Source organism: Balaenoptera physalus (assembly GCF_965194825.1).
Source record: "Balaenoptera physalus genome assembly, chromosome: 1".
NCBI lineage: Eukaryota > Metazoa > Chordata > Mammalia > Artiodactyla > Balaenopteridae > Balaenoptera > Balaenoptera physalus.
This window is the reverse complement of record NC_138882.1, coordinates 46,263,807-46,288,255: the sequence shown is the minus strand read 5'-3', so window position 1 is coordinate 46,288,255 and position 24,449 is coordinate 46,263,807. Positions and strand designations below refer to the sequence as shown.

General features: G+C 35.1%; 1 protein-coding gene across 13 annotated transcripts in view; it reads left to right on the top strand.

Annotated features, from left to right (window-relative positions):
* Window positions 1-24,449, top strand: part of SWT1 (SWT1 RNA endoribonuclease homolog) — a 105,673-nt gene that overhangs the window by 68,058 nt on the left and 13,166 nt on the right. For 7 of the 13 annotated variants that reach the window (XM_082472822.1, XM_082472827.1, XM_082472825.1 and 4 more), the window contains 2 exons: window positions 14,034-14,100; window positions 17,878-17,942. The exons of 2 other annotated variants lie outside the window; for them this stretch is intronic. In XM_082472822.1, coding sequence (XP_082328948.1) covers window positions 14,034-14,100; window positions 17,878-17,942 — 132 coding nt within the window. 4 more of the 13 variants (XM_082472830.1, XR_014266781.1, XR_014266782.1 and 1 more) reach the window with 4 other exon arrangements.

The window sequence follows — 24,449 nt, the reverse complement described above, 5'->3', positions numbered from 1 at the left end:
GCCGGGGCCTGGGTTCCATCCCTGGTCGGGGAACTAAGATCCTGCCAGCCTCGTGGTTCGGCCAAGTTAAAAAAAAAAAAAAAATCAAGGAAGGAAGGAGTTCCAAAAGAGAAGGAATCTTTAACAGTGTCTTGTTACTACTGAGAGGCCAAAAAAAAACCCAGTCCGTTAGATTGAGCAACATAGAAGTCGTTGGTGAATTTGTTGGTGGCAGTTTCATAAGAGTGTGGGGGCAGACGTTAAACATCAGTAGGCCAAGCGGGGACGGGGAAGTGAGGAACGGAGGCGGCAGAAGGACGTCGTGAAACTGCGGGAGGTCATGAGGCCAGGGGAAGAGACTGTGTTCCAGATTTCCTTGAGAAAACAGTCAAGTCAGTGTAAATGTTTCTTAGATAATATCAGTATATGAAAAGATAAAACCATTCATAATAAACATCAGAGTTACGGCAAAGACAGTGATTTTGTAACAACGATACATGAAGTTATTCTTGACCCCTTCACTGCAGTGATTCTAAAGTCTTCTGGTTCCTCAAAAAGGCCTTTCTGCTAGGATTTGCCCTCTTATAAATGGAATCATACAGCATTTGTCCTTTTGTGACAGGCTTATTTCACTTAATACAATGTTTTCAAAGTTCATCCATGTTATAGCCTGTTGTAGCCAGAATTTCCTTTTTAAAGCTCAGTAATGTTCCACGTATATGCCACATTTTGTTTATCCATTCATCTGTTGGTGGACACTTAGGTTGCTTCTACTCCTTGGCCATTATGAGTAATGCTGCTGTGAACAAAGATGTACAGATATCTCTTTGAGTCCTTGCTTTCAGTTCTTTGGGGTACATACCCAGAAGTTGAACTGCTGGATTATGTGGTAATTCTATTTTTAAATTTTTTTGAGGAACCACATACTGTTTTCCATAGCAGTTACACCATTTTACATTCTCACCAACAGTGCACTAGGCTTCCATTTTCTCCACATCCTCATCAACACCTGTTATTGTCTGTGTTTTTAAAAGTAGCCATCCGGGCTTCCCTGGTGGCACAGTGGTTGAGAATCTGCCTGCCAGTGCAGGGGACACGGGTTCGAGCCCTGGTCTGGGAAGATCCCACATGCCGCAGAGCAGCTGGGCCCGTGAGCCACACTTGCTGAGCCTGCGCGTCTGGAGCCTGTGCTCCGCAAAGAGAGGCCGCGATAATGAGAGGCCCGCGCACCGCGATGAAGAGTGGCCCCCGCTTGCCGCAACTAGAGAAAGCCCTCGCACAGAAACGAAGACCCAACACAGCCATAAATAAATAAACCCAAAGGTTTAAAAAAAAAAAAAAAAAAAGTAGCCATCCTAATGGGTGTGAGGTGGTATCTCGTGATTTGGTTTGCCTTCTTTTTATAAAAAGTCTAATGCATTTTAAAAGCTCTTTCAGTGTTGATTAGTTAAATGTATTTGTATTACAAAAGAGTTTTTTTATCTTCAAATTTTTTTTCCTCAGATTTATTCTAAATAGAACATTTCTCTAATGTTTTTGATCTATTATCAATGTCTATATATAGTGAGTGAGGTGTGCTTATAATAAGGCAGTAATAAAATTGTGTCTCAGCCCCAACTGGATATATTGAGATCTTACAGCACTAAATGGTGGGAGCACAAGATAACTCAGTCTTCTGTTTCTTTCACTATGAGCTCGTATCTTGGCTCTGCCCCTTCCCTGTGATCTAGAGAGGTCTTATTTGCCATGTTACAATGGAAAGATAGTAGGTACCTGGTAGTGAGGTGTGATTAATCAGCTAGGAAATAACATTCATAAAATATTAGGAGGAACTGTGATTATTATGCAGATTTAGCTGGCATATAGTGGGCATAGGACTCACTGAAGACCTAGTTGTGAAGACCTAAATTGTGAAGACATCATTGAGCCCGATAGGGGCCTCAACACTAAGTAGAAGAGAAATGAGTTGGTTTTTCATACTTCTGGCCCCTTTCAGTACACTGTTAGTACTACGCCTGGAACTGGCCTCCAGCAGCACCGTCTCGAGTGGTAAGGTTATCTTTTAGCAAGAAGCATAATGCTATGAAGCAAAGCAAAGTAGTTATTTGGCAGCTAACTACTCAATGAATTCCACAACGGTCTCACATTATGGGAAGTGGTCCATCTTGCTTCTAACCTTGAGGTCCATGGCTCCTCACAGCTGAGCCCCCCAGTATTTAGGAATGTCAGCTGTATTCATTTGCTAGGGCTGCCATAAGGAAATACCACAGACTTGGGTGGCATAAACAACTGAAATTTGCTTTCTCACAGTTCTGGAGGCTGAAGTCCAAGATCAAGGTGCTGGCTGGGTTAGCTTCCTCTGAGGCCTCTCTCCTTGGCTTGCAGATGACTGCCCTCTTGCTGCCTCTTCGTATAGTCATCCTTTTGTGCACGTGCATCCCTGGTGTCTCTGTGTATCAGAGTTCCTCTTACAAGGACACCTCTTATAAGGACAGTCAGATTGGATTAGGGCTCATCCTGATGGCCTCATTTTAACTTAATCACCTCTTTATAGGCATCTCCAAATATGGTCACATTCTGAGGTACTGGGGATTAGGGCTTTGACATATGAATTTTGGGGGAACACAGTTCAGCCCGTAACAGTAGCCAAGGCCCACTAACAAAAATAAGTGCTGGATTTGAGGAAACTGGGAGTGTTGTGATAAAACTCTTGGGACACATGACAGCTGGCATTTTTCAGAATTTCCTGAATAATGGTATAGGATCCTAGGGTCTTCTGACCTAGCCTCACTAGACCAATCCAGATCCCTTGGCTAAAAAATGTCTCTTTAGTTATGAATGAAGAGCCATCCATCCAGTACTTGACCAGTGTATCACAGAAGATGTGACAGAGGCTTGAATTGCACCTTGTCATAGACTCATTAGCTAAGGTAAGAATATGCTGCTTTGTGAACATAGTTAAGATTTTTCTGAAGGTGGCTTTTAATTGAACACTAAACCTAATTAGTGAGATGGATTTTTGATACCACCACAAGCTGTCTTTTCGTCAGTCAGAGATTCTAAATATTTTAGGTTCATTTCCATGACCTTTCTGGGAATAAATTGTAGTACTGATGTCAGTTCCCATAATTCATATGAAGTCACATAAAGATAAAACTGAGACTAGGAATATGCATGTTTTGTCTGGGTTTGGCCAACACAGCTAAGCAAAAAGTTCAGTAATATGGCTGCCGCTGATTATCATAGAAACAACTTTTATTTCTAGGAGTGCTCCTGGATCCTGGAAATGTGAAGCAGTATGCTCTCATCTGGTTGGTAGCCAATGGGTAGGGCATAGTTCCTGTGTTTCTCCATGTTCAGATCATATTTTATAGATTATGTTCTGTATTGATAATAATCATGCTTTTGTTAGAGTTTGGCTCCACCTTTACCTTAATTGCAATAATTAGGGATTGAAAATGTTATTGGTTACATATTGGCCATCTTCTCTGCCTTTCATTTTTCTGGAATTCCCTTATTGATGTTTACATCAACATCCAAGACTAAAGAGAGAAGATTGTCACCATTCATATGGATCACGTAAAAGTTCACTGCTGGACAGACTTTACAAGGAGGTAACAAGTCCCCAAACGGTTTGAACTAAGTATTTATTTAGTTCTCAGTTGATAAGCTACAGTGATAATTGGGGGTGTTTTTTAAGATAAGAGGTAGAATAATAATAATAGCTAACATTTTGTTGAGCCAAGAACTGTTCCAAGTATGTTATACACACTAACTCATTTAATCCTCTTAACAGTCCTGGGAGATAAGTACTGTTATTGGCCATGTTATACATGAGAAACATAGGTGCAGAGAAGTAAAGTAATACACCTGATGCCACTCAGCTGGAAGGTGGTAGAACTATGATTTGAACTCAAGCAGACTGAGTCCAGAGACCATGATCATCATCATTATATCGTTATGCGTAAATGCCAATGTAGAAAATACATTGGCGGAAGAGGCTGGTGACCCATCTAAGAGAATTAGTGGAAAGTGTATGGATATGTGGTGTTTTAACCTTTCTGAAAAATTAACAGAAAGCTGTAGTATTTGCCAGTATGTTCTGATTGTATGTATGTTTATGTGTAGCACACATGTAAGCCGTATAATCTTTTCCTTAATCTAAATGATATTTTCTTTCTGTAGAATTTGCTTTTATAATTAAATTTCAAATGTAGTCATTAAAATCACCTATAAACTCTCCTTGTTCCTACCACCAACTTTAAAAACAAATCTCCAGTGTTCTGAATAGATCAGATTTTAATTATTAATTGTATCCAAACTAGTCCAAAGTTCCTACATTTAATACCTATATCTACAAAATTCTGTGCTCTAAAGGGAAAACAGGAACATAAAATAATTTATTTTGTTTAAATTTAAGTTGTTTAACTTTATTTTTTTCTTTTTACCATTTTTAATTGCATATGGTGTTCTTTTAAAATCTGGGGCTGATGGATATCTTCCACTTGCATAGCTGATTTCACCAAATTAACTATAGAAAACATATGATTTTAATTTTGCTTGTAATAAAGGACCCCCAAAAATGTACTCTTAAGATCCAATACCTTTTTCCTGATGAGTATATCCTATTGTTAATTTTATAAATTTTCACCCAGTTTATCTGTAATACAACTTAAATTCATCATCAGCAAAATTCAGTTTGCATGTCACTGTATTAAAATAAGAGGAACATGGATGGAGCTAGAGATTATCATACTAAGTGAAGTAAGTCAGACAGAGAAAGACAAATATCATATGATATCACTTATATGTGGAATCTAAAGTATGATACAAATGAACTTATTTACAAAACAGAAACAGGCTCACAGACATAAAAAACAAACTTACGGTTATTAAAGGGGAAAAGGGGTGGGGGAGGGATAAGTTAGGAGTTTGGGGGTAGCAGATACAAACTACTATTTTGAAAAAAAAGAAGAAGAAAAAGGACAGAACTCTAGGGTCAGAATGATCTGAAGTTGAATCCTAGTTCCATCCATTTACTAACTCTGTCACCTAGATATGTTAATTAACCTTTTTTGTATTTGTTTCCTAATCTATAAAATGGAGTTTATAATAATTGCTTTATTAAATTGCAGAAATTAAAGGAGATAGCATTTGTTCCATCCCTGGCACTTGGTAGATGCTGAATAAATATTGTCCTCAATAAAGATGTAATAGTTGATTCATAGTAAAATTTAAGCTCTGAGTCAGTTCTTAGCTTTGGAGAATGTACAATGAGTTTTTAAAATAATGTTGTAAACAAACATTTTTACTTCATGTAATTACATATTTTTTAAAAAATATATTTATTTCATTTATTTTATTTTTGGCTGCGTTGGGTCTTCGTTGTGGCACGTGGGCTTCACGTTGTGGTGGCTTCTCTTGTTGCGGAGCATGGGCTCTAGGCACACGGGCTTCAGTAGTTGTGGCTCGTGGGCTCCAGAGCACAGGCTCAGTAGTTGTGACGCATGGGCTTAGCTGCTCCACGGCATGTGGGATCTTCCTGGACCAGGGCTCGAACCCGTGTCCCCTGCCTTGGCAGGTGGATTCTTAACCACTGCGCCACCAGGAAGCCCTAATTACATATTTTTAATCTAACTTCTTTATTGTGGTAAAATACATGTAAAATAAATTTACCGTTGTTACCATTTTTAAGTGTTCTTAAAAATGTATTAATGGGGTATTAAATACATTCATAATGTTGTGCAACTGTCACCGCCATCCATATCCATAACTCTTTTCATCTTGTATAACTGAAACTCTATTCCCATTAAATAGTAACTCCTCATTTCCGCTTCCTCCCCAGCCCCTGGTAGCCACCATTCTGCCCATCTATAATTTTGACTACTCCAGGTATATACACAAAAGAATTGAAAATAAGGTCTTGTTCCTGTGCAAAGGGCTTGCTGCCCGATTCGCATACAAGCCAGTACTATGACACCAGCTTTTGAGAAAAGGAAAGACTTTATTTATTGTGAGGTTGACCAGCAAGGAAACAAGGAGGCACGGCTCTCAAATCTGTCTCATCAATCTGGGGTTTGGTCAAACTTTCATGAGTTAGGGGAAGAGGGTTGGTTTGAGCCCTGGTGGGGCAGGTTTCCATTGGAGGGCTTTGGAACTTGGCCGTTTATGGTAAGGTTAGGTAAAGGGGCTTCAGCACTGGATCTTCCTGAACAATGGACCCTTCACTTTTTTTTTTTTGTTGTTCTAATTTTTAATGAGCAGACATTACTCTTTTTTTTTTAATTTTATTACATTTTTAAAAATTTATTTTATTTATTTATTTTTGTATTTATTTTTGGCTGTGTTGGGTCTTCGTTTCTGTGCAAGGGCTTTCTCTAGTTGTGGCAAGTGGGGGCCACTCTTCATCGCGGTGCGCGGGCTTCTCACTATCGTGGCCTCTCTTGTTGTGGAGCACAGGCTCCAGATGCGCAGGCTCAGTAGTTGTGGCTCACGGGCCTAGTTGCTCCGCGGCATGTGGGATCTTCCCAGACCAGGGCTCGAACCCGTGTCCCCTGCATTGGCAGGCAGATTCTCAACCACTGCACCACCAGGGAAGCCCGACCCTTCACTTCTGAAAGGGTTCTGGTCACATCCGGTCCTTTGGTTCTGTGGAGGGGAGAAACTTTGGTTCCAGGTGTTATTTGAGGTCAAAATTTTCTCTTCTGCGTGTGCTTCGGCTGCATAACTTGTGGTTTTTTGTTGTCTCTGAAAAACAACTCAGTATCTTGTTAGATACAGGACGGGGCCAGTTTCGGCTGGTTCTGCAATTATAATGTCAAAGAGATATTTACATACCTATGTTCATAGCAGCAGTATTCATAGTAAGTAAAACATGAAAGTAACTCAAGTGTCTGTCAACAGAGGAATAGATAAGCAAAATGCGGTATATGGATAACAATGGAATATTATTCAGCCTTAAAAAGGAAGGAAATTCTGACATATGCTATAACATGGATGAACCCTGAGGACAGTATGCTAAGTAAAATAAGTCATATAATTAGTTTTTTTTGTTTTTTTTTTTTCATGTAATGTCTGAAACATTTATATTAACATATTTCCATACAAATAACCCAATGAAAGTTTAGTATTAGTTGTTTTGTTTGTTTGTTTTTTTGTACTGCAGGTTCTTATTAGGCATCAATTTTATACACATCAGTGTATACATGTCAATCCCAATCGCCCAATTCAGCATACCACCATCCCCACCCCACTGCAGTTTTCCCCCCTTGGTGTCCATATGTCCATTCTCTACATCTGTGTCTCAACTTCTGCCCTGCAAACCGGCTCATCTGTACCATTTTTCTAGGTTCCACATACATGCATTAATATACGATATTTGTTTTTCTCTTTCTGACTTACTTCACTCTGTATGACAGTCTCTAGATCCATCCACTTCTCAACAAATGACTCAATTTCGTTCCTTTTTATGGCTGAGTAATATTCCATTGTATATATGTACCACATCTTTATCCATTCGTCTGTTGATGGGCATTTAGGTTGCTTCCATGACCTGGCTATTGTAAATAGTGCTGCAATGAACATTCGGGTGCATGTGTCTTTTTGAATTACGGTTTTCTCTGGGTATATGCCCAGTAGTGGGATTGCTGGGTCATATGGTAATTCTATTTTTAGTTTTTTAAGGAACCTCCATATTGTTCTCCATAGTGGCTGTATCAATTTACATTCCCACCAACAGTGCAAGAGGGTTCCCTTTTCTCCACACCCTCTCCAGCATTTGTTGTTTGTAGATTTTCTGATGATGCCAATTCTAACAGGAGTGAGGTGATACCTCATTGTAGTTTTGATTTGCATTTCTCTAATAATTAGTGATGTTGAGCATCTTTTCATGTGCTTCGTGGCCGTCTGTATGTCTTCTTTGGAGAAATGTCTATTTAGGTCTTCTGCCCATTTTTGGATTGAGGTGTTTGTTTCTTTAATATTGAGCTGAATGACCTGTTTATATATTTTGGAGATTAATCCTTTGTCCGTTGATTCGCTTGCAAATATTTTCTCCCATTCTGAGGGTTGTCTTTTCGTCTTGTTTATGGTTTCCTTTGCTGTGCAAAAGCTTTGAAGTTTCATTAGGTCCCATTTGTTTATTTTTGTTTTTATTTCCATTACTCTAGGAGGTGGATCAAAAAAGATCTTGCTGTGATGTATGTCAAAGAGTGTTCTTCCTATGTTTTCCTCTAAGAGTTTTATAGCGTCTGGTCTTATATTTAGGTCTCTAATCCATTTTGAGTTTATTTTTGTGTATGGTGTTAGGGAGTATTCTAATTTCATTCTTTTACATGTAGCTGTCCAGTTTTCCCAGCACCACTTAATTAAGAGACTGTCTTTTCTCCATTGTATATCTTTGCCTCCTTTGTCATAGATTAGTTGACCATAGGTGCGTGGGTTAATCTCTGGGCTTTCTATCTTGTTCCATTGATCTATGTTTCTGTTTTTGTGCCAGTACCATATTGTCTTGATTACTGTAGCTTTGTAGTATAGTCTGAAGTCAGGGTGTCTGATTCCTCCAGCTCCATTTTTTTCCCTCAAGACTGCTTTGGCTATTCGGGGTCTTTTGTGTCTCCATACAAATTTTAAGATGATTTGTTCTAGCACCGTAAAAAATGCCTTTGGTAATTTGATAGGGATTGCATTGAATCTGTAGATTGCTTTGGGTAGTATAGTCATTTTCACAATGTTGATTCTTCCAATCCAAGAACATGGTATATCTCTCCATCTGTTGGTATCATCTTTAATTTCTTTCATCAGTGTCTTACAGTTTTCTGCATACAGGTCTTTTGTCTCCCTAGGTAGGTTTATTCCTAGGTATTTTATTCTTTTTGTTGCAATGGTAAATGGGAGTGTTTCCATAATTTCTCTTTCAGATTTTTCATCATTAGTGTATAGGAATGCAAGAGATTTCTGTGCATTAATTTTGTATCCTGCAACTTTACCCTATTCATTAATTAGCTCTAGCAGTTTTCTGGTGGCAGTTTTAGGATTCTCTATGTATAGTATCATGTCATCCGCAAACAGTGACAGTTTTACTTCTTCTTTTCCAATTTGTATTCCTTTTATTTCTTTTTCTTCTCTGATTGCCATGGCTAGGGCTTCCAGAACTATGTTGAATAATAGTGGTGAGAGTGGACATCCTTGCCTTGTTCCTGATCTCAGAGGAAATGCTTTCAGTTTTTCATCATTGAGAATGATGTTTGCTGTGGGTTTGTCGTATATGGACTTAATTATGTTGAGGTAGGTTCACACTATGCCCACTTTCTGGAGTTTTTATCATAAATGGGTGTTGAATTTTGTCAAAAGCTTTTTCTGCATCTATTGAGATGATCATATGGTTTGTCTGCTTCAATTTGTTAATATGGTGTATCACACTGATTGATTTGCGTATATTGAAGAATCCTTGCATCCCTGGGATAAATCCCACTTGATCGTGGTGTATGATCCTTTTAATGTGTTGTTGGATTCTGTTTGCTAGTATTTTGTTGAGGATTTTTGCATCTATATTCATCAGTGATATTGGTCTGTAATTTTCTTTTTTTTGTAGTGTCTTTGTCTGGTTTTGGTATCAAGGTGATGGTGGCCTCATAGAATGAGTTTGGGAGTGTTCCTTGCTCTGCAATTTTTTGGAAGAGTTTGAGAAGGATAGGTGTTAGCTCTTCTCATAAATGTTTGATAGAATTCACCTGTGAAGCCATCTGGTCCTGGACTTTTGTTTGTTGGAGGATTTTTAATCACAGTTTCAATTTCATTACTTGTGATTGATCTGTTCATATTTTCTGTTTCTTCCTGGTTCAGTCTTGGAAGGTTATACCTTTCTAAAAATTTGTCCAGTATGCTAAGTAAAATAAGTCATATAATTAGTTTTTAAACTTATTTTTAATTTTCTTCAAACATGGAAATCTATTTAAAATATTATATTAATGTGAAACTGCCTTGCCAGCAGGGAACATAATTTATTCAGTTCTGTGGGATGTAAGTTAAGATTTATAAATATCCAAGAATATGCTCTCTCTTCTTTTGAATTTCTAGAATTAGATATTAAACTTGAATATTCTAGACTTATTTCCCCACTCCTGAGTCTGATGCTTTATTTCTCCTATATAGGAGAAAAGTTTTATTTGAATTTTTAAAATCCTTATTTAAAAATTAGTCCATTTTAACGCATTATTTGATTTTTAAATTTTAGTCAGATTATATTAACTTTTGTTTCTTTTTTAAATTTTTGAGTAGCATAGTCTTTTTTTCTTGATGAGATACATTGATATTTATCTAATATTGATGAGATGGAAATGAAATTTGTTTAACTCAGATTAACATGTTGCTTACTTAATGTTAATTGCTCGTAAATAAATAGAAAACTCAAAGTGCTTATGTGGTTAAGAGTCAGGGCTTGTTGGTTCTGCTACTGACTTCCTTTGTGGTTTTGAAAAAGATATAACAACTACAAAGATTTGGTGTTTGAACATACACAGAATAGTTTGCCAGAAGCATTTGATACAAGGCAAATTAAAGAGGTTTTTTCTGCTTACATATGAAATTCTTAAAAGATTTTAAAGAACTTTATTTCATTTGATTTCATAAGATCATTTAAGGCAAGAAGATGTGAGGGTTATCCTTTTTTGTTAGTGGAAAACGCATGGACTCCAGAGTCAAACCAATAGAGATTTAGGTACCTACCACAACTCTGTAATCTTGGGCAAGTTTTTTACAACCTTGAGCCTTGGTTTCTACATCTGAAAACTGGTTTTCATAGCACCTAATATTTATTGACATGTGCCAGGCATTGTGCTAATAAACATTTTGGTATTTTACATACATTATTTTATTTACTTCATATAATAACCTTATTCAGTAAATACTACTTTCTCCTCATTTCACAGGTGAGGAGCTGGGGTACAGAAAAGTAGGTAACTTGATCAACTTGGTTTGTAAATAATCTGCGAGCTGCAGATTAAATCCTACTTCAGTCTATTTCCTAATTCTGATTCCAAAATTCTGAAGTGAAATTTCAAGATTATAACAACTTGAAGATAGGCAACCATGTCTTTTAATTTTCTTTTATATTCCATAGCTCTTAGTATCATATACATTTGAGAAAATAGTATGCATTTGATATATACTTATTGATTGTTACGAATTTCTCTTGAAAAACAGATGTGGATATATTTATAAATTAAAAAATGGCCATTTTCTCTAAGGGCTAATTCTTTCTATTATTCTTTTTAAAAGTTGCCATTGAAGGGTAATTTTAGGACTTTCATACTAAGAGTCTTTTGTCTTTGTGCTGGTATTTTAAAAAGAAATGAGAAAGCTTTAGAGAAGGCTGACCTCTCAAGAATTTTTGTGTGGGGAATTACTAAGGCATGAAAGTCCATAAACCATTTTTCTCCATTTCATTTTTTGTGTATTTTCAACAAGCTGTACTTCTAGTTAGTAAAAGTTGGCAGTTTTTGTTTATACCAGGCCAAATTCCATTCTCATAAACTCAAAGTTCATTGGACATAATGAAGTCTAAATTCAACCCTAAATTGAGTGTATTTTAATAAATATTGTCTAGTCTCCTCGGGGCTCAATTTACCTCAAAACATTTTTCTTTTAATTGGGGTATAGTAGTTGTTTTACAGTGCTGTGTTTCTACTGTACAGTGAATCAAAACATTTTTAAGAGTAGCAAATTTTATAACAAATCCTATAATGTGTATCCTTGTTTTAAAAAATAACATGTACAATTTTATTCTGATTATAATAGTAATATATTTGTGAATGATGCTGACATCCCAATAAGCCTTTTTTCATTAGAATATAATTCTGTGATAATTTTCTCAAATCAAGTATTTAAGTTTGTACAATGTACATCATTGTACATCTCAGTAAATTTATTTATAAAAATAATTGAATTGTTAAAATGAGTGAATTTTATGTATGTAAACTGTACCTCAGTAAAACTGTTAAAAAAATAAAACCATGCTGGGAGTTTAAAATTTTTTCAATTTTTGCTAATTGGAAAACTAGGATGATGTAATTGTTTTCTTTATTTCATACTATGGCTATGACTTGTTGCTATAGATAAATGACTATTTTACCTAAAACTAGCTTTTCTGCAAAGTGTTTCAGGACAGAGAAATGTTAACTTTATTCTCTGGCAAAGAGCGTACTTTGCTTGAAATGTATAAGGCTCTCTTATAAAACATCTTGTTTTATCTATTTTTTTTACCCTCTTTATGGACAGTTTGGATTATTTCCAAAGCTATGAAAAAGAATGGGTGTAAATTATTCTACATTGCTTATAGTTTGTTTACACTAGGTTACAAAGTTGGAACACACTATTTTTCCATTGCTTTTCTAGAAGATTGGTTTAGCTTATCTATATAGCTTTGTTCTCATATTTGAAAACAAATTATTTATGGACCCTCTCCAATGTATTTATCCTCTTGTTTTTTCTTTCTTTTTTTCGGTATTGAGATTGTGTCTTAAAATTACTTGTTGGGAGAATAATTTTTTCTATGAAACATTTTTAGGCAGATTTTTTTTCTTTGTTTTTTTTTTTGGCTGCACCGTGAGGCATGCGGGATCTTAGCTCCCCAACCAGGGATCAGACCCGTGCCCCTTGCATTGGGAGCACAGAGTCTTAAACCACTGGACCTCCAGGGAAGACCCATAGGCAGATATTTGTATGTTCTTAAAGATATTCTGTATGTGTCTCCTCCAAAAGAGTATGACCCATTTAAAAATTTGACTGTATCCTGAGAAATTATTTATAAAAGCTCTCCCACAAGTCTGATGAGGGCCAACTTGTTTAAAGATCTAATTAAGTTTATTGAGATCAGTTAACTCTAATATCTGACAGCATCAAGCATTGGCAAGGATGTGAGAACCTAGAGACACTGTTGTAATTAAAAGGCACTTGGAATTTAAGAATTAATTGGGGTGGATTGATTTCTCATTCGTTAAATCATCATTCACTTATTCTGTGGCTTGAAACTATTAGGCATTAGATGGTAATAGTTGTTATTGTTACTATTTCATATATACATATATATAGTACTTGCTGTATATCAGACACTGTTACAAAGACTTTACAGTAACTTGTTTAATTCTCACTATAATCCTATGAAGTAAAGACTATCACCATCCTCATTTAGCAGATAAGGAAAATAAGTCGCACAGAACTCACTCAAGAACACAGAACCCAGGCAGACATTGCTCTTAACCACTTTACCATAATGAAAGGACTGCTTCCCTTTTCTTTCCCTTTTTTCAAAAGAAAAAAAATTCATCTTGAAAGAATTAAAAAAATACTTAGTATAAGAAAATGAGAATTAATACTTTACCGCTAGAGGGAGAAACATGGTCTTCCATTTCCTTTTTATTTCTTGTTTCCATTTTATGTTTTTATGTTATTTTTATGAGTCAGTGTTATTTCTAACACCTGACATAGTCTGATTACTAATGCTTTTTCATCAACTGCTACGCTGTTAGTTCAAACAGTATTATTTGAATTTAGTCACAGAATCTTTATTAGGATTTTTTTTTATGTGTTTGATAGTTTATATCATTTGTCCACTTGGATTGGTTGCACATTTTTGTGGAAAATCTTTAAGCTTTATCTGCAACTTAAAAGATAAGGAGTGTAAAGGTACTTTACATTTCTACCTACCTTTTGAAAAATCTGTATCATTGTAACTCAAAATGTGAACTATAATTTCATGTTAGAATGCTAATGGTTGTTGATTAACTGATGATGTAAATATTAATATAAGTAAACAAAAATCTTTTAATAATTTGATATTTGATATCAGTTGATAATCGATATTTGTTGAAGTAAGCTCATGATTTTATAACTGTAATTGATAAATAAAACCCCCAAAAGGTTGTAAACATTTTAATAAGCTTATTATACAATAAGGTATCTCTCACAGTATGAACATGTGCTGGGAAAAAGGTTCAAGGTATTGTTTTTTCTTAAATCATTCATTCCCCCTCCTTTGTTTTTATTTTATTTTTTAGGATTTTGGCACCCAATAGTAATTATCAAGATGTTGAGACCCTCTATAACTTCCTAATCAAGTATGAGGTAGGAGAAATATTTTTAAATGTTTATCATATTTCCATTATAATCAAGCTTTAATATAAACAAACATAGGTGTTCTAAAATGTAATCAAATGCTATTTAATTGATATTTGCTTTAAATTCTTGAATGCCACAGAAGTTTGCCAGTGACAGTCAGTTTTTGTTTTTTTTTTTTTTCATTCTCTAAGTAAAAACATACAGTAGAGACCTATAATACACTTTCTCCAACACAGAATTGTTTCTCATCAGGGGTGCTGTTGGCATTTTGGACAGGTCATTTCTTCATTGTGTGGAACGTTGCAGGATGCTTTAACATCTCTGCTCCTCAGATACTAAATGCCAGTAGCTCCCCCAGTCAGTGTGACAAGCAAAAATATCTTCCCACCGCACCCCACTCACATACCAAGATGGCCCTTAGGGAGGAAGAACCACCTCTGGTTGAGAACTACTGATTACTGAAAAAGAAAGCTATAATTTAGTTTCCTCCATAGCAGCAGCATAGACCCTGGAATTAAAGTTCTGGTGAGGCTCCAGTGTATTTTGTAAATTAATCTGCATGCTTTTCTTATCCTTGTTGATCCAAGGAAAGTATTCTGTTGATCTTCAGTTTTTATTTGCCTAAAGTTCTTTACCCATGTGCCCATATATTCTTTCTTTTTAAGTGTGTGTGTGTTTAATTTTTAAAATACTCTAAATAAAGGAATATGACATATTTTCAGGTGTCACTTTTCTTATGGAGTCAAACTTCTTTAAATATATTTCTTCACTTTTATTCCTGGTTAGCTCTTTATTTAACTTTTTTATGCCACATCTTACATTAAGAACCTAGTGACTAAGAACACAGACTCTGAAGTCAAACTACTCATGTTCAAATGTTGGTTTCTGCCGCCTATTAACTGTATGATCTTAGATGAGTTATTTAATTTTCTTTGCCTCAGTTGCCTCATCTGTAAAATGGGAATAACATAAGTAGATAAATTACAGCTATTCTTTAAAGACTAAATAACTTAATATATATAAAGTGCTCTAAACAGTACCAAGCACAGAGTAAGTGTTCAATAAGTGTTACTTATTTTATTTAAGGAAAGAGTGGTTGTTTACATGTACTTTTTAAAAGTTACATGTACTTTTTAAATCATCTCTTTTGAGATGATTCAGTGAAATAATTATTTCATTATACTTTCTGAATTTCAAATTCAATAAAAATATATTTGTGGAAACAATGGGGACAATTTTAAAATCACATATCCTGAAAAAATCTGATATATAGGTCTTCGTTGGATTTAGTGCTTTCTGTTGCTGAGAGCATTAGGAGAAAATACCCACCTTGCTATTTATAAGAATATGTGGATCTGAGTCCCAAATTTTTAAAGTATTTCTCGTAGCAGAACTTCCTCCCCAATACCAGTTACTACATTGGATATATTTGTCTCACATCATAAACAGTGATACAACCATTTAAATTTTTCAAGATGTTTGGCTATTTTTATACTTAACCTTTGCCTTCTGATCTTGATTTTTTAAGAATTAAAAATAATATAGTCATTTCTGATATTTGGCATTCAGTGTAAATAGTACAGCTAAGAATTAACGACAACAATTCCATAATCCATTTTTTACAGTCACAACTCTAACGTTTACTGACGAAGGCATCTTTTAGCTCTTTGTTTTCTGGGAATTATTAAATGATATTTAATAGCGTAATTTAAAATGTCCCAATATGAGTAATTTAAAATGTCTTGTATCAAAATTAATGAATAGAATGAAATGGTATATTTCAGGCTAGAACCTGTGATGTATGTCATGAATTTGTGTTTCAGTTTTCCTTTATTAGTCGTAGATTAACTGCCTACTTTATAAGTCATCTGCTGTAACCTGGAGCCACATCACACACTCCAGCCATGTTCTGGGATAAGTGTCTAAATATATGTGGATGATTGTTTTTTAAAGTAAAGATAAATCTAGATACTTTTTGCTAAAAATCTACTAATGGCTTCAAAAACTATTTTGTATTCATATTATATCAGGTTCAAAATCAGTTCTTCAGCTGATTTTTCTTAGCAGTTGATAGAGAATAGATTATTCCATTCATCTTCTGATCAAAGATCTGAAGTGTTGATTGTTGAAATTTGCTGGCCTAAGTTTGGATACATTATCGGTCCTAGCATGTTGGGGCAATAGTGAAAATGTCAAAGGCCCTTGAGACCAGGGCAGAACATGTAAAGAAATAGGAATTGGACTGGTCGATAAGTTAGCTCTACAAGTATATTTTAGAACATTTTTGGAAGATTCTTTTAATAAAAATTATAAAGTACTTAAAAAATTAATCATGATCAATTATACACCAATTTCATAAATCATTAAATATAATAGTAAATATTATGTATAATTAAATAACATTAAATTGTATATAAATATATAATCCTAATTTTAAGTGAAAATTTAGGATTATATACATTTCAAATGTTATATTTAAAAACCATGTGTTTTTAACCTTCAGTGAATGGAACATTTTCTATACAAATACGGTGACCTTATGAAAATACCGAGGAAGCTCATAGAACTTTTGCAAATAAACAAAACCCTAAAATCTATAGAAGACTTTCATGATATAAATCTTTAAAGTAGTGTTAATTAAATCTGGGTAGGAACATTTTTCCTCATCAAAAAACTGCATACGGCTAATAATAGCTTGAGTATTTTTAAAAGTAGATTGAATAGAAGATAGTCTCATTTAGTTTCCCTTCACTAATACAGAATTTCTAAAAACTTACACTAGGTTATATCTTGAGTAATCTGATAAAAAGAATTTCCTTCTACGAATTTCCAGATTCTTCCTTGCAACTTAAGTAGAATACTGCCTAAATCAGTGGTAAGTCTCAAGAAATAACAGGATTCCTTCAGTGTGTTCTCCACATGTGTGCCACAACAAGTTTTTGTATGATGAAGGACTTTTATATTTATAGTGTTGTAAATTGTCTCTGAATGGTAATATTTATAAACTTAAACATACTAGTTTAAATACTTAGACCTCAGTAGTCTGAAAACCACATTTCTTTAGAAAATATCTATAAATCAGACTTTTTCCTAAACAGGTAGATCTTTCCACACAGTTTATAACCTTAGTGTTTAAATGAAAGTTATTCAGTAATAACTTTCAGGAGGGTCAATCATAGTATTCAAATGTTGTTAGAGTTGAATATTTAACTTCTTCTTTCGGCTTGAATTATTTCTGTTGTTCATGAAATAAACAAGAGCTGGCTGATTCTGCTTACAGTAGTCTACCTATGGGACCCCAAATCTACTCTAGTCTTTTAAGTACAGCTGTTAAAAAATTTTTTTCAACAACTTATTTACTTTTCCCAGAAAAATAAATATTGAATAAGTACATTAGGGCTAGGCTAATTGATGCATGAATCTGTTGATAAGAGCCAGTAGTGGTAGAATTTAGTGTTTCATGTACTACACATTTTTTTCTGTCCATTTGATGTATAAAATGATCATCTGCTTTGTTGAGATTCCCACTAACCCCAGGACCATCTCACTTCTTCTGGTTCTCTGAACAGATTAAGTTGTAACAATAGGACTAATATTTTTACCCATAGTTCAGTGTTAGTATTATGGTCACTGATCTTCTAATTGTTATTATTTAGTCCTTTTTATGCAAAAACAAGAAACTTGACATTCTGCTCCCTCAGAATATGGGCCATTCTAATTGTGCTCTCACCACTCATTTGACTTAATATGCATTTTAAATAGCTATATCTTGGTTCTTTTCAGGTAAATAAAAATGTCAAATTTACTGCCCAGGAACTTTATGATTGTGTTTCACAGGCTGAGTATCGGTAAGTCATATCTGTGTGTAGATATATCAGTGTAACACGCTTTTACCATGTATAGCACCACTTGGTGGTGGTGCTGAAGGGTTCTTTTTACGTCTTCACTAAACTATGATTTTTTTTAACCTTTCTAAATATGAAATATCTCATACATACGTAAGAGCTGTGTGTGTATGTGTGTATGCACATAGCAAGTTTCAGTTTTAAAGTGGTTCTCCAGCTTTGGGGCATCAAGGCTCTTTTATATTTTTTAAAAAATACTGAAGACCCCTAAGAGCTTTTGCTTATGTGGGTCTTATCTATCTATATTTACTGTATTAGAAATTAGAATTGAGAAATTTAAAAATATTCATTTAAAAATAACAGCTAATTACATGTTATGATAAGTAACATAATTATGAAAATAATTTTTCCCAAACACAAAATATTACTTACAAGCATGGCATTGTAAGAGATTTTTGCAAATCTCTTAATGTCTGACTTAATAGAAGACAGGTAGATTCTCATAGCTTCTTTTGCATTTAGTCTCAATAATCCCGTGTTACATATCTATGGAAAACTGTTGTACACTCTCATAAGGACGAGAATTCAAAAGGCAAATCACGTCTTAGTCTTACGGAAATAGCTTTGACCTCGCAGACCCTTTGAAAGAGTCTACATTCCCCAGTCTATGTTTTGAAGAACAGCTGGTATAAAGAATACTCAGATGCCTGCCATTCATTTGATAAAGTAGACCTTTACCCACCCTTATTTGTATCCTCCCTCCCATTTTCTCCTTAGTGGGGATATATACCTATATATGTATATATATATGGTTTGTTTTATAGCATTGACTTGTAATAAGAAGTAGTATAAATCTGATTCTTGTACGCACAGGGTATAGGTGTAAAGCCCTTCAATCCTGGGCTAAGGCAGACAAATTCATGAGGATTAAGTACGCATTTAACCCTTCCAGAGTTGCCCTCCAGTCCCATAACCCCTGCTCCCAACCCCCAACCCATATTGGGGTTTTAAAAAAAATTTTATTGAAGTACAGTTGATTTACAGTGTTGTGTTAATTTCTGCTGTACAGCAAAGTGACTCAGTTATACATATATATATATATATTCTTTTTCATATTCTTTTCCATTATGGTTTATCACAGGATATCGAATATAGTTCTCTGTGCTATATGGTAGGACCTTGTTGTTTATCCATTCTAAATGTAATAGTTTGCATCTGCTAACCCCCAACTCCCAATCCTTCCCTCCCCCACCCCGCCTCCCCCTTGGCAAACACAAGTCTGTTCTCTGTATCTGTGAGTCTGTTTTTATTTCAAAGATATGTTCATTTGTGTCATATTTTAAGATTCCACATGTAAGTGATATCATACAGTATTTGTCTTTCTGACTTACTTCACTTAAAAGGTCCATCCCTGTTGCTGCAAATGGCATTATTTCACTCTTTTTTATGGCTGAGTAATATTCCATTGTGTGTGTGTGTGTCTGTGTGTGTGTGTGTATACCACATCTTTCTCCATTCATCTGTCAGTGGACATTTAGGTTGTATCCATGTCTTGGCTATTGTAAATAGTACTGCTGTGAACACAGGGGTGCATGTATCTTTTCAAATTATAGCTTTGTCTGGGTGTATGCCCAGGAGTGGGATTGCTGGATCATATGGCAACTCTACTTTTAGTTTTTGAAGAACCTCCATACTGTTTTCCACAGTGGCTGCACCAATTTACATTCCCACCAACAGTGTAAAAGGGTTCCCTTTTCTCCACACCCATTTCCATTCTGACTGGTGTGAGATGGTACCTCATTGTAGTTTTGATTTGCATTTCTCTAATAATTGGGGATGATGAGCATCTTTTCATGTGCCTACTGGCCATCTGTATGTCTTCTTTGGAGAAATGTCTATTTTGGTCTTCTGCCCATTTTTCGATTGGGTTGTTTGTTTTTGTTGTTGTTGAGTTGTATGAGCTGTTTGTATACTTTGGAAAGTAAGCTGTTGCCAGTCACATCATTTGCCAATATTTTCTCCCATTCTGTAGGTTGTCTTCTCATTTTGTTTATGGTTTCCTTTGCTGTGCAAAAGCTTACAAGTTTGATTAGGTCCTATTTGTTTATATTTGCTTTTATTTCTGTTGCCTTGGGAGACTGACCAAAGAAAACATTGCTACGATTTATGTCAGAGAATGTTTTGCCTATGTTCTCTTCTAGGAGTTTTATGGTGTCTTGTCTTATATTTAAGTCTATAAGCCATTTTGAGTTTATTTTTGTGTATGGTGTGAGGGTGTGTTCTAGCTTCATTGGTTTACATGCGGCTGTCCAACTTTCCCAACCCCACTTGCTGAAGAGACTGTCTTTTCCCCACTGTATATTCTTGCCTCCTTTGTAGAAGATTAATTGTCCATTGGTGTGTGGATTTATTTCTGGGCTCTCTATTCTGTTCCATTGATCCATATTGTTTGTTTGTTTGTCTGTTTGTTTTTACTTAAAAATTTTATTTATTATGTAATCAATATAATACATGCTTATAAAAATGCAGAAATTGCAGATAAATTTCATTTTTTAATATACTTTTATATAGATTATACTGTATATATATGGTTCTGTATACTATTTATTTTCCAATTTAACAAACCTCAATAACCCACACCTCTGTAACCAGAATCTCAACAAGCATCATTTTTAATGTCTATATATACTTACATTGTCTAAATGTACCATGATTCAGTTAAGTATTTCCTTAAATGTTGGACATTGACCATATTTCCATTTTTAAACCACTTTATGTAATACTGTGTTCAGTATCTGCAGAAATCTTTGACCATGTTTCTATTTCTTTAGAATATGAACATCTTAAAAGATCTTGATAATCTGTTGACAAATTCTTCTCCCCAAAGATTCTCTTAGTTTATTTTCAAAACTGGTAATGTATAAAGAAGTATTTAGGGTTCTTATCAAAATACTAGCTTTACCAAAATTTTTCTTTTCTTTTTCCCATCACACCATTCTGCCCTTTAGCTCATGTTAAAGGAGGGGAAGGGGGCTGGTGGATGGGGAGGAAAGACAGCCAAAAAACAAACAAAAATTACATACAATAATGGTGGTCATATATTCTACAAGTGATAGCCATTTTCAAATTTTCCATCAGCCTCCATCTTTAAAGGGACCCTCTCAGATGGTATGAATGGGGAATCAAGGCTTATTTTGTTTTTATTTATTTTTTGAATTTTTGAAATTTTATTTATTTTTTTATACAGCAAGTTCTTATTAGTTATCTATTTTATACATATTGGTGTATATATGTCAATCCTAATCTCCCAATTCATCCTACCACCACTACCCCCCCGCCACTTTCCCCCCTTCGTGTACATACGTTTGTTCTCTACATCTGTGTCTCCATTTCTGCCCTGCAAACCAGTTCATCGGTACCATTTTTCTAGGTTCCACATATATGCGTTAATATACAATATTTGTTTTTCTCTTTCTGACTTACTTCACTCTGTATGACAGTCTCTAGATCCATCCACGTCTCTACAAATGACCCAATTTCGTTCCTTCTTATGGCTGAGTAATATTCCATTGTATATATGTACCATGTCTTCTTTATCCATTCATCTGTCGATGGGCATTTAGGTTGCTTCCATGACCTGGCTATTGTAAATAGTGCTGCAATGAACATTGGGGTGCATGTGTCTTTTTGAATTATGGTTTTCTCTGGGTATATGCCCAGTAGTGGGATTGCTGAGTCCTATGGTAATTCTATTTTTGGTTTTTTAAGGAACCTCCATACTGTTCTCCATAGTGGCTGTATCAATTTACATTCCCACCAACAGTGCAAGAGGGTTCCTTTTTCTCCACACCCTCTTCAGCATTTGTTGTTTGTAGATTTTCTGATGATGCCCATTCTAACTGGTGTGAGGTGATACCTCATTGTAGTCTTGATTTGTATTTCTGTAATAATTAATAATGTTGAGCAGCTTTTCATGTGCTTCTGGGCCATCTGTATGTCTTCTTTAGAGAAATGTCTAGGTCTTCTGCCCATTTTTTGATTGGGTTGTTTGTTTTTTTAATATTGAGCTGCATGAGCTGTTTATATATTTTGGAGATTAATCCTTTGTCCGTTGATTCGTTTGCAAATATTTTCTCCCATTCTGAGTGTTGTCTTTTTGTCTTGTTTGTAGTTTCCTTTGCTTTGCAAAAGCTTTTAAGTTTCATTAGGTCCCATTTGTTTATACTTCCATTACTCTAGGAGGTGGATCAAAAAAGATCATGCTGTGATTTATGTCAAAGAGTGTTCTTCCTATATTTTCCTCTAAGTGTTTTATAGTGTCCAGTCTTACATTTAGGTCTTTAATGCATTTTGAGTTTATTTTTGTGTATGGTGTTAGGGAGTGTTCTAATTTCATTCTTTTACATGTAGCTGTCCAGTTTTCCCAGCACCACTTATTGAAGAGACTGTCTTTTCTCCATTGTATATCCTTGCCTCCTTTGTCATAGATTAGTTGACCATAGGTGCATGGGTTCCTCTCTAGGCATTCTCTCCTGTTCCAATGATCTATATTTGTTTTTGTGCCAGTACCATATTGTCTTGATTACTGTAGCTTTGTAGTATAGTCTGAAGTCAGGGAGTCTTGATTCCTCCACCTCCGTTTTCTTCCCACAAGACTGCTTTGGCTATTTGGGGTCGTTTGTGTCTCCATACAAATTTTAAGACTTTTTTGTTGCAGTTCTGTAAAAAAATGCCACTGGTAATTTGATAGGGATTGCATTGAATCTGTAGATTGCTTTGGGTAATATAGTCATTTTCACAATATTGATTCTTCCAATCCAAGAACATGGTATATCTCTCCATCTGTTTGTGTCATCTTGATTTCTTTCATCAGTGTCTTATAGTTTTCTGAGTACCGGTCTTTTACCTCCTTAGGTAGGTTTATTCCTAGGTATTTTATTATTTTTGTTACAGTGGTGAATGGGGTTGTTTCCTTAATTTCTCTCTCTGATCTTTTGTTGTTAGTGTATAGGAATGTGAGAGATTTCTGTGCATTAATTTAGTATCCTGCAACTTTACTATATTCATTGATTAGCTCTAGTAGTTTTCTGGTGGCATCTTTAGGATTCTCTATGTATAGTATCATGTCATTGCAAACAGTGCCAGTTTTACTTCTTCTTTTCCAATTTGTATTTCTTTTACTTCTCTGATTGCAGTGGCTAGGACTTCCAAAAGTATGTTGAATAATAGTGGCTAGAGTGGACATCCTTTTCTTGTTCCTGATCTTAGAGGAAATGCTTTCAGTTTTTCATCATTGAGAATGATGTTTGCTGTGGGTTTGTAGTATATGGCCTTTATTATGTTGAGATAGGTTCCCTCTATGCCCACTTTCTGGAGAGTTTTGATCATAAATGGGTGTTGAATTTTGTCAAAAGCTTTTTCTGCGTCTATTGAGATGATCATATTGTTTTTCTTCTTCAGTCTGTTAATATGGTGTATCACATTGATTGATTTGCACATATTGACGACTCCTTGCATCCCTGGGATAAATCCCACTTGATCATGGTGTATGATCCTTTTAATGTGTTGTTGGATTCTGTTTGCTAGTATTTTATTTAGGATTTTTACATCTATATTCATCAGTGATATTGGTCTGTAATTTTCTTTGTCTGGTTTTGGTATCAGGGTGATGGTGGCCTCATAGAATGAGTTTGAGAGTGTTCCTTCCTCTGCAATTTTTTGGAAGAGTTTGAGAATAATGGGTGTTAGTTCTTCTCTAAATGTGTGGTAGAATTCACCTGTGAAGCCATCTGGTCCTGGACTTCTGTGTGTTGGAAGATTTTTAATCACCGTCTCAGTTTCATTACTTGTGATTGGTCTGTTCATATTTTCTGTTTCTTCCTGGTTCAGTCTTGGAAGGTTATACCTTTCTAAGAATTTGTCCATTTCTTCCAGATTGTCCGTTTTATTGGCATAGAGTTGCTTGTAGTAGTCTCTTATGATACTTTGTATTTCTGTGGTGTCCATTGTAACTTTTCCTTTTTCATTTCTAATTTTATTGATTTGAGTCCTCTCCCTCTTTTTCTTGATGAGTCTGGCTAAAGGTTTATCAATTTTGTTTATCTTCTCAAAGAACCAGCTTTTAGTTTTATTGGTGTTTGCCATTGTTTTCTTTGTTTCTATTTCATTCATTTCTGCTCTGATCTTTATGATTTCTTTCCTTCTGCTAACTTTGGGTTTTGTTTGTTCTTCTTTCTCTAGTTCCTTTAGGTGTAAGGTTAGATTGGTTTTTTGAGATTTCTCTTGTTTCTTGAGGTAGGCTTGTATTGCTACAATCTTCCCTCTTAAAACTGCTTTTGCTGCATCCCATAGGTTTTGGATCATCGTGTTTTCGTTGTCTTTTATCTCTAGGTATTTTTTGGTTTCCTCTTTGATTTCTTCAGTGATCTCTTGGTTATTTAGTAATGTATTGTTTAACCTCTATGTGTTTGTGTTTTTTATGTTTTTTTCCCTGTAATTGATTTCTAATCT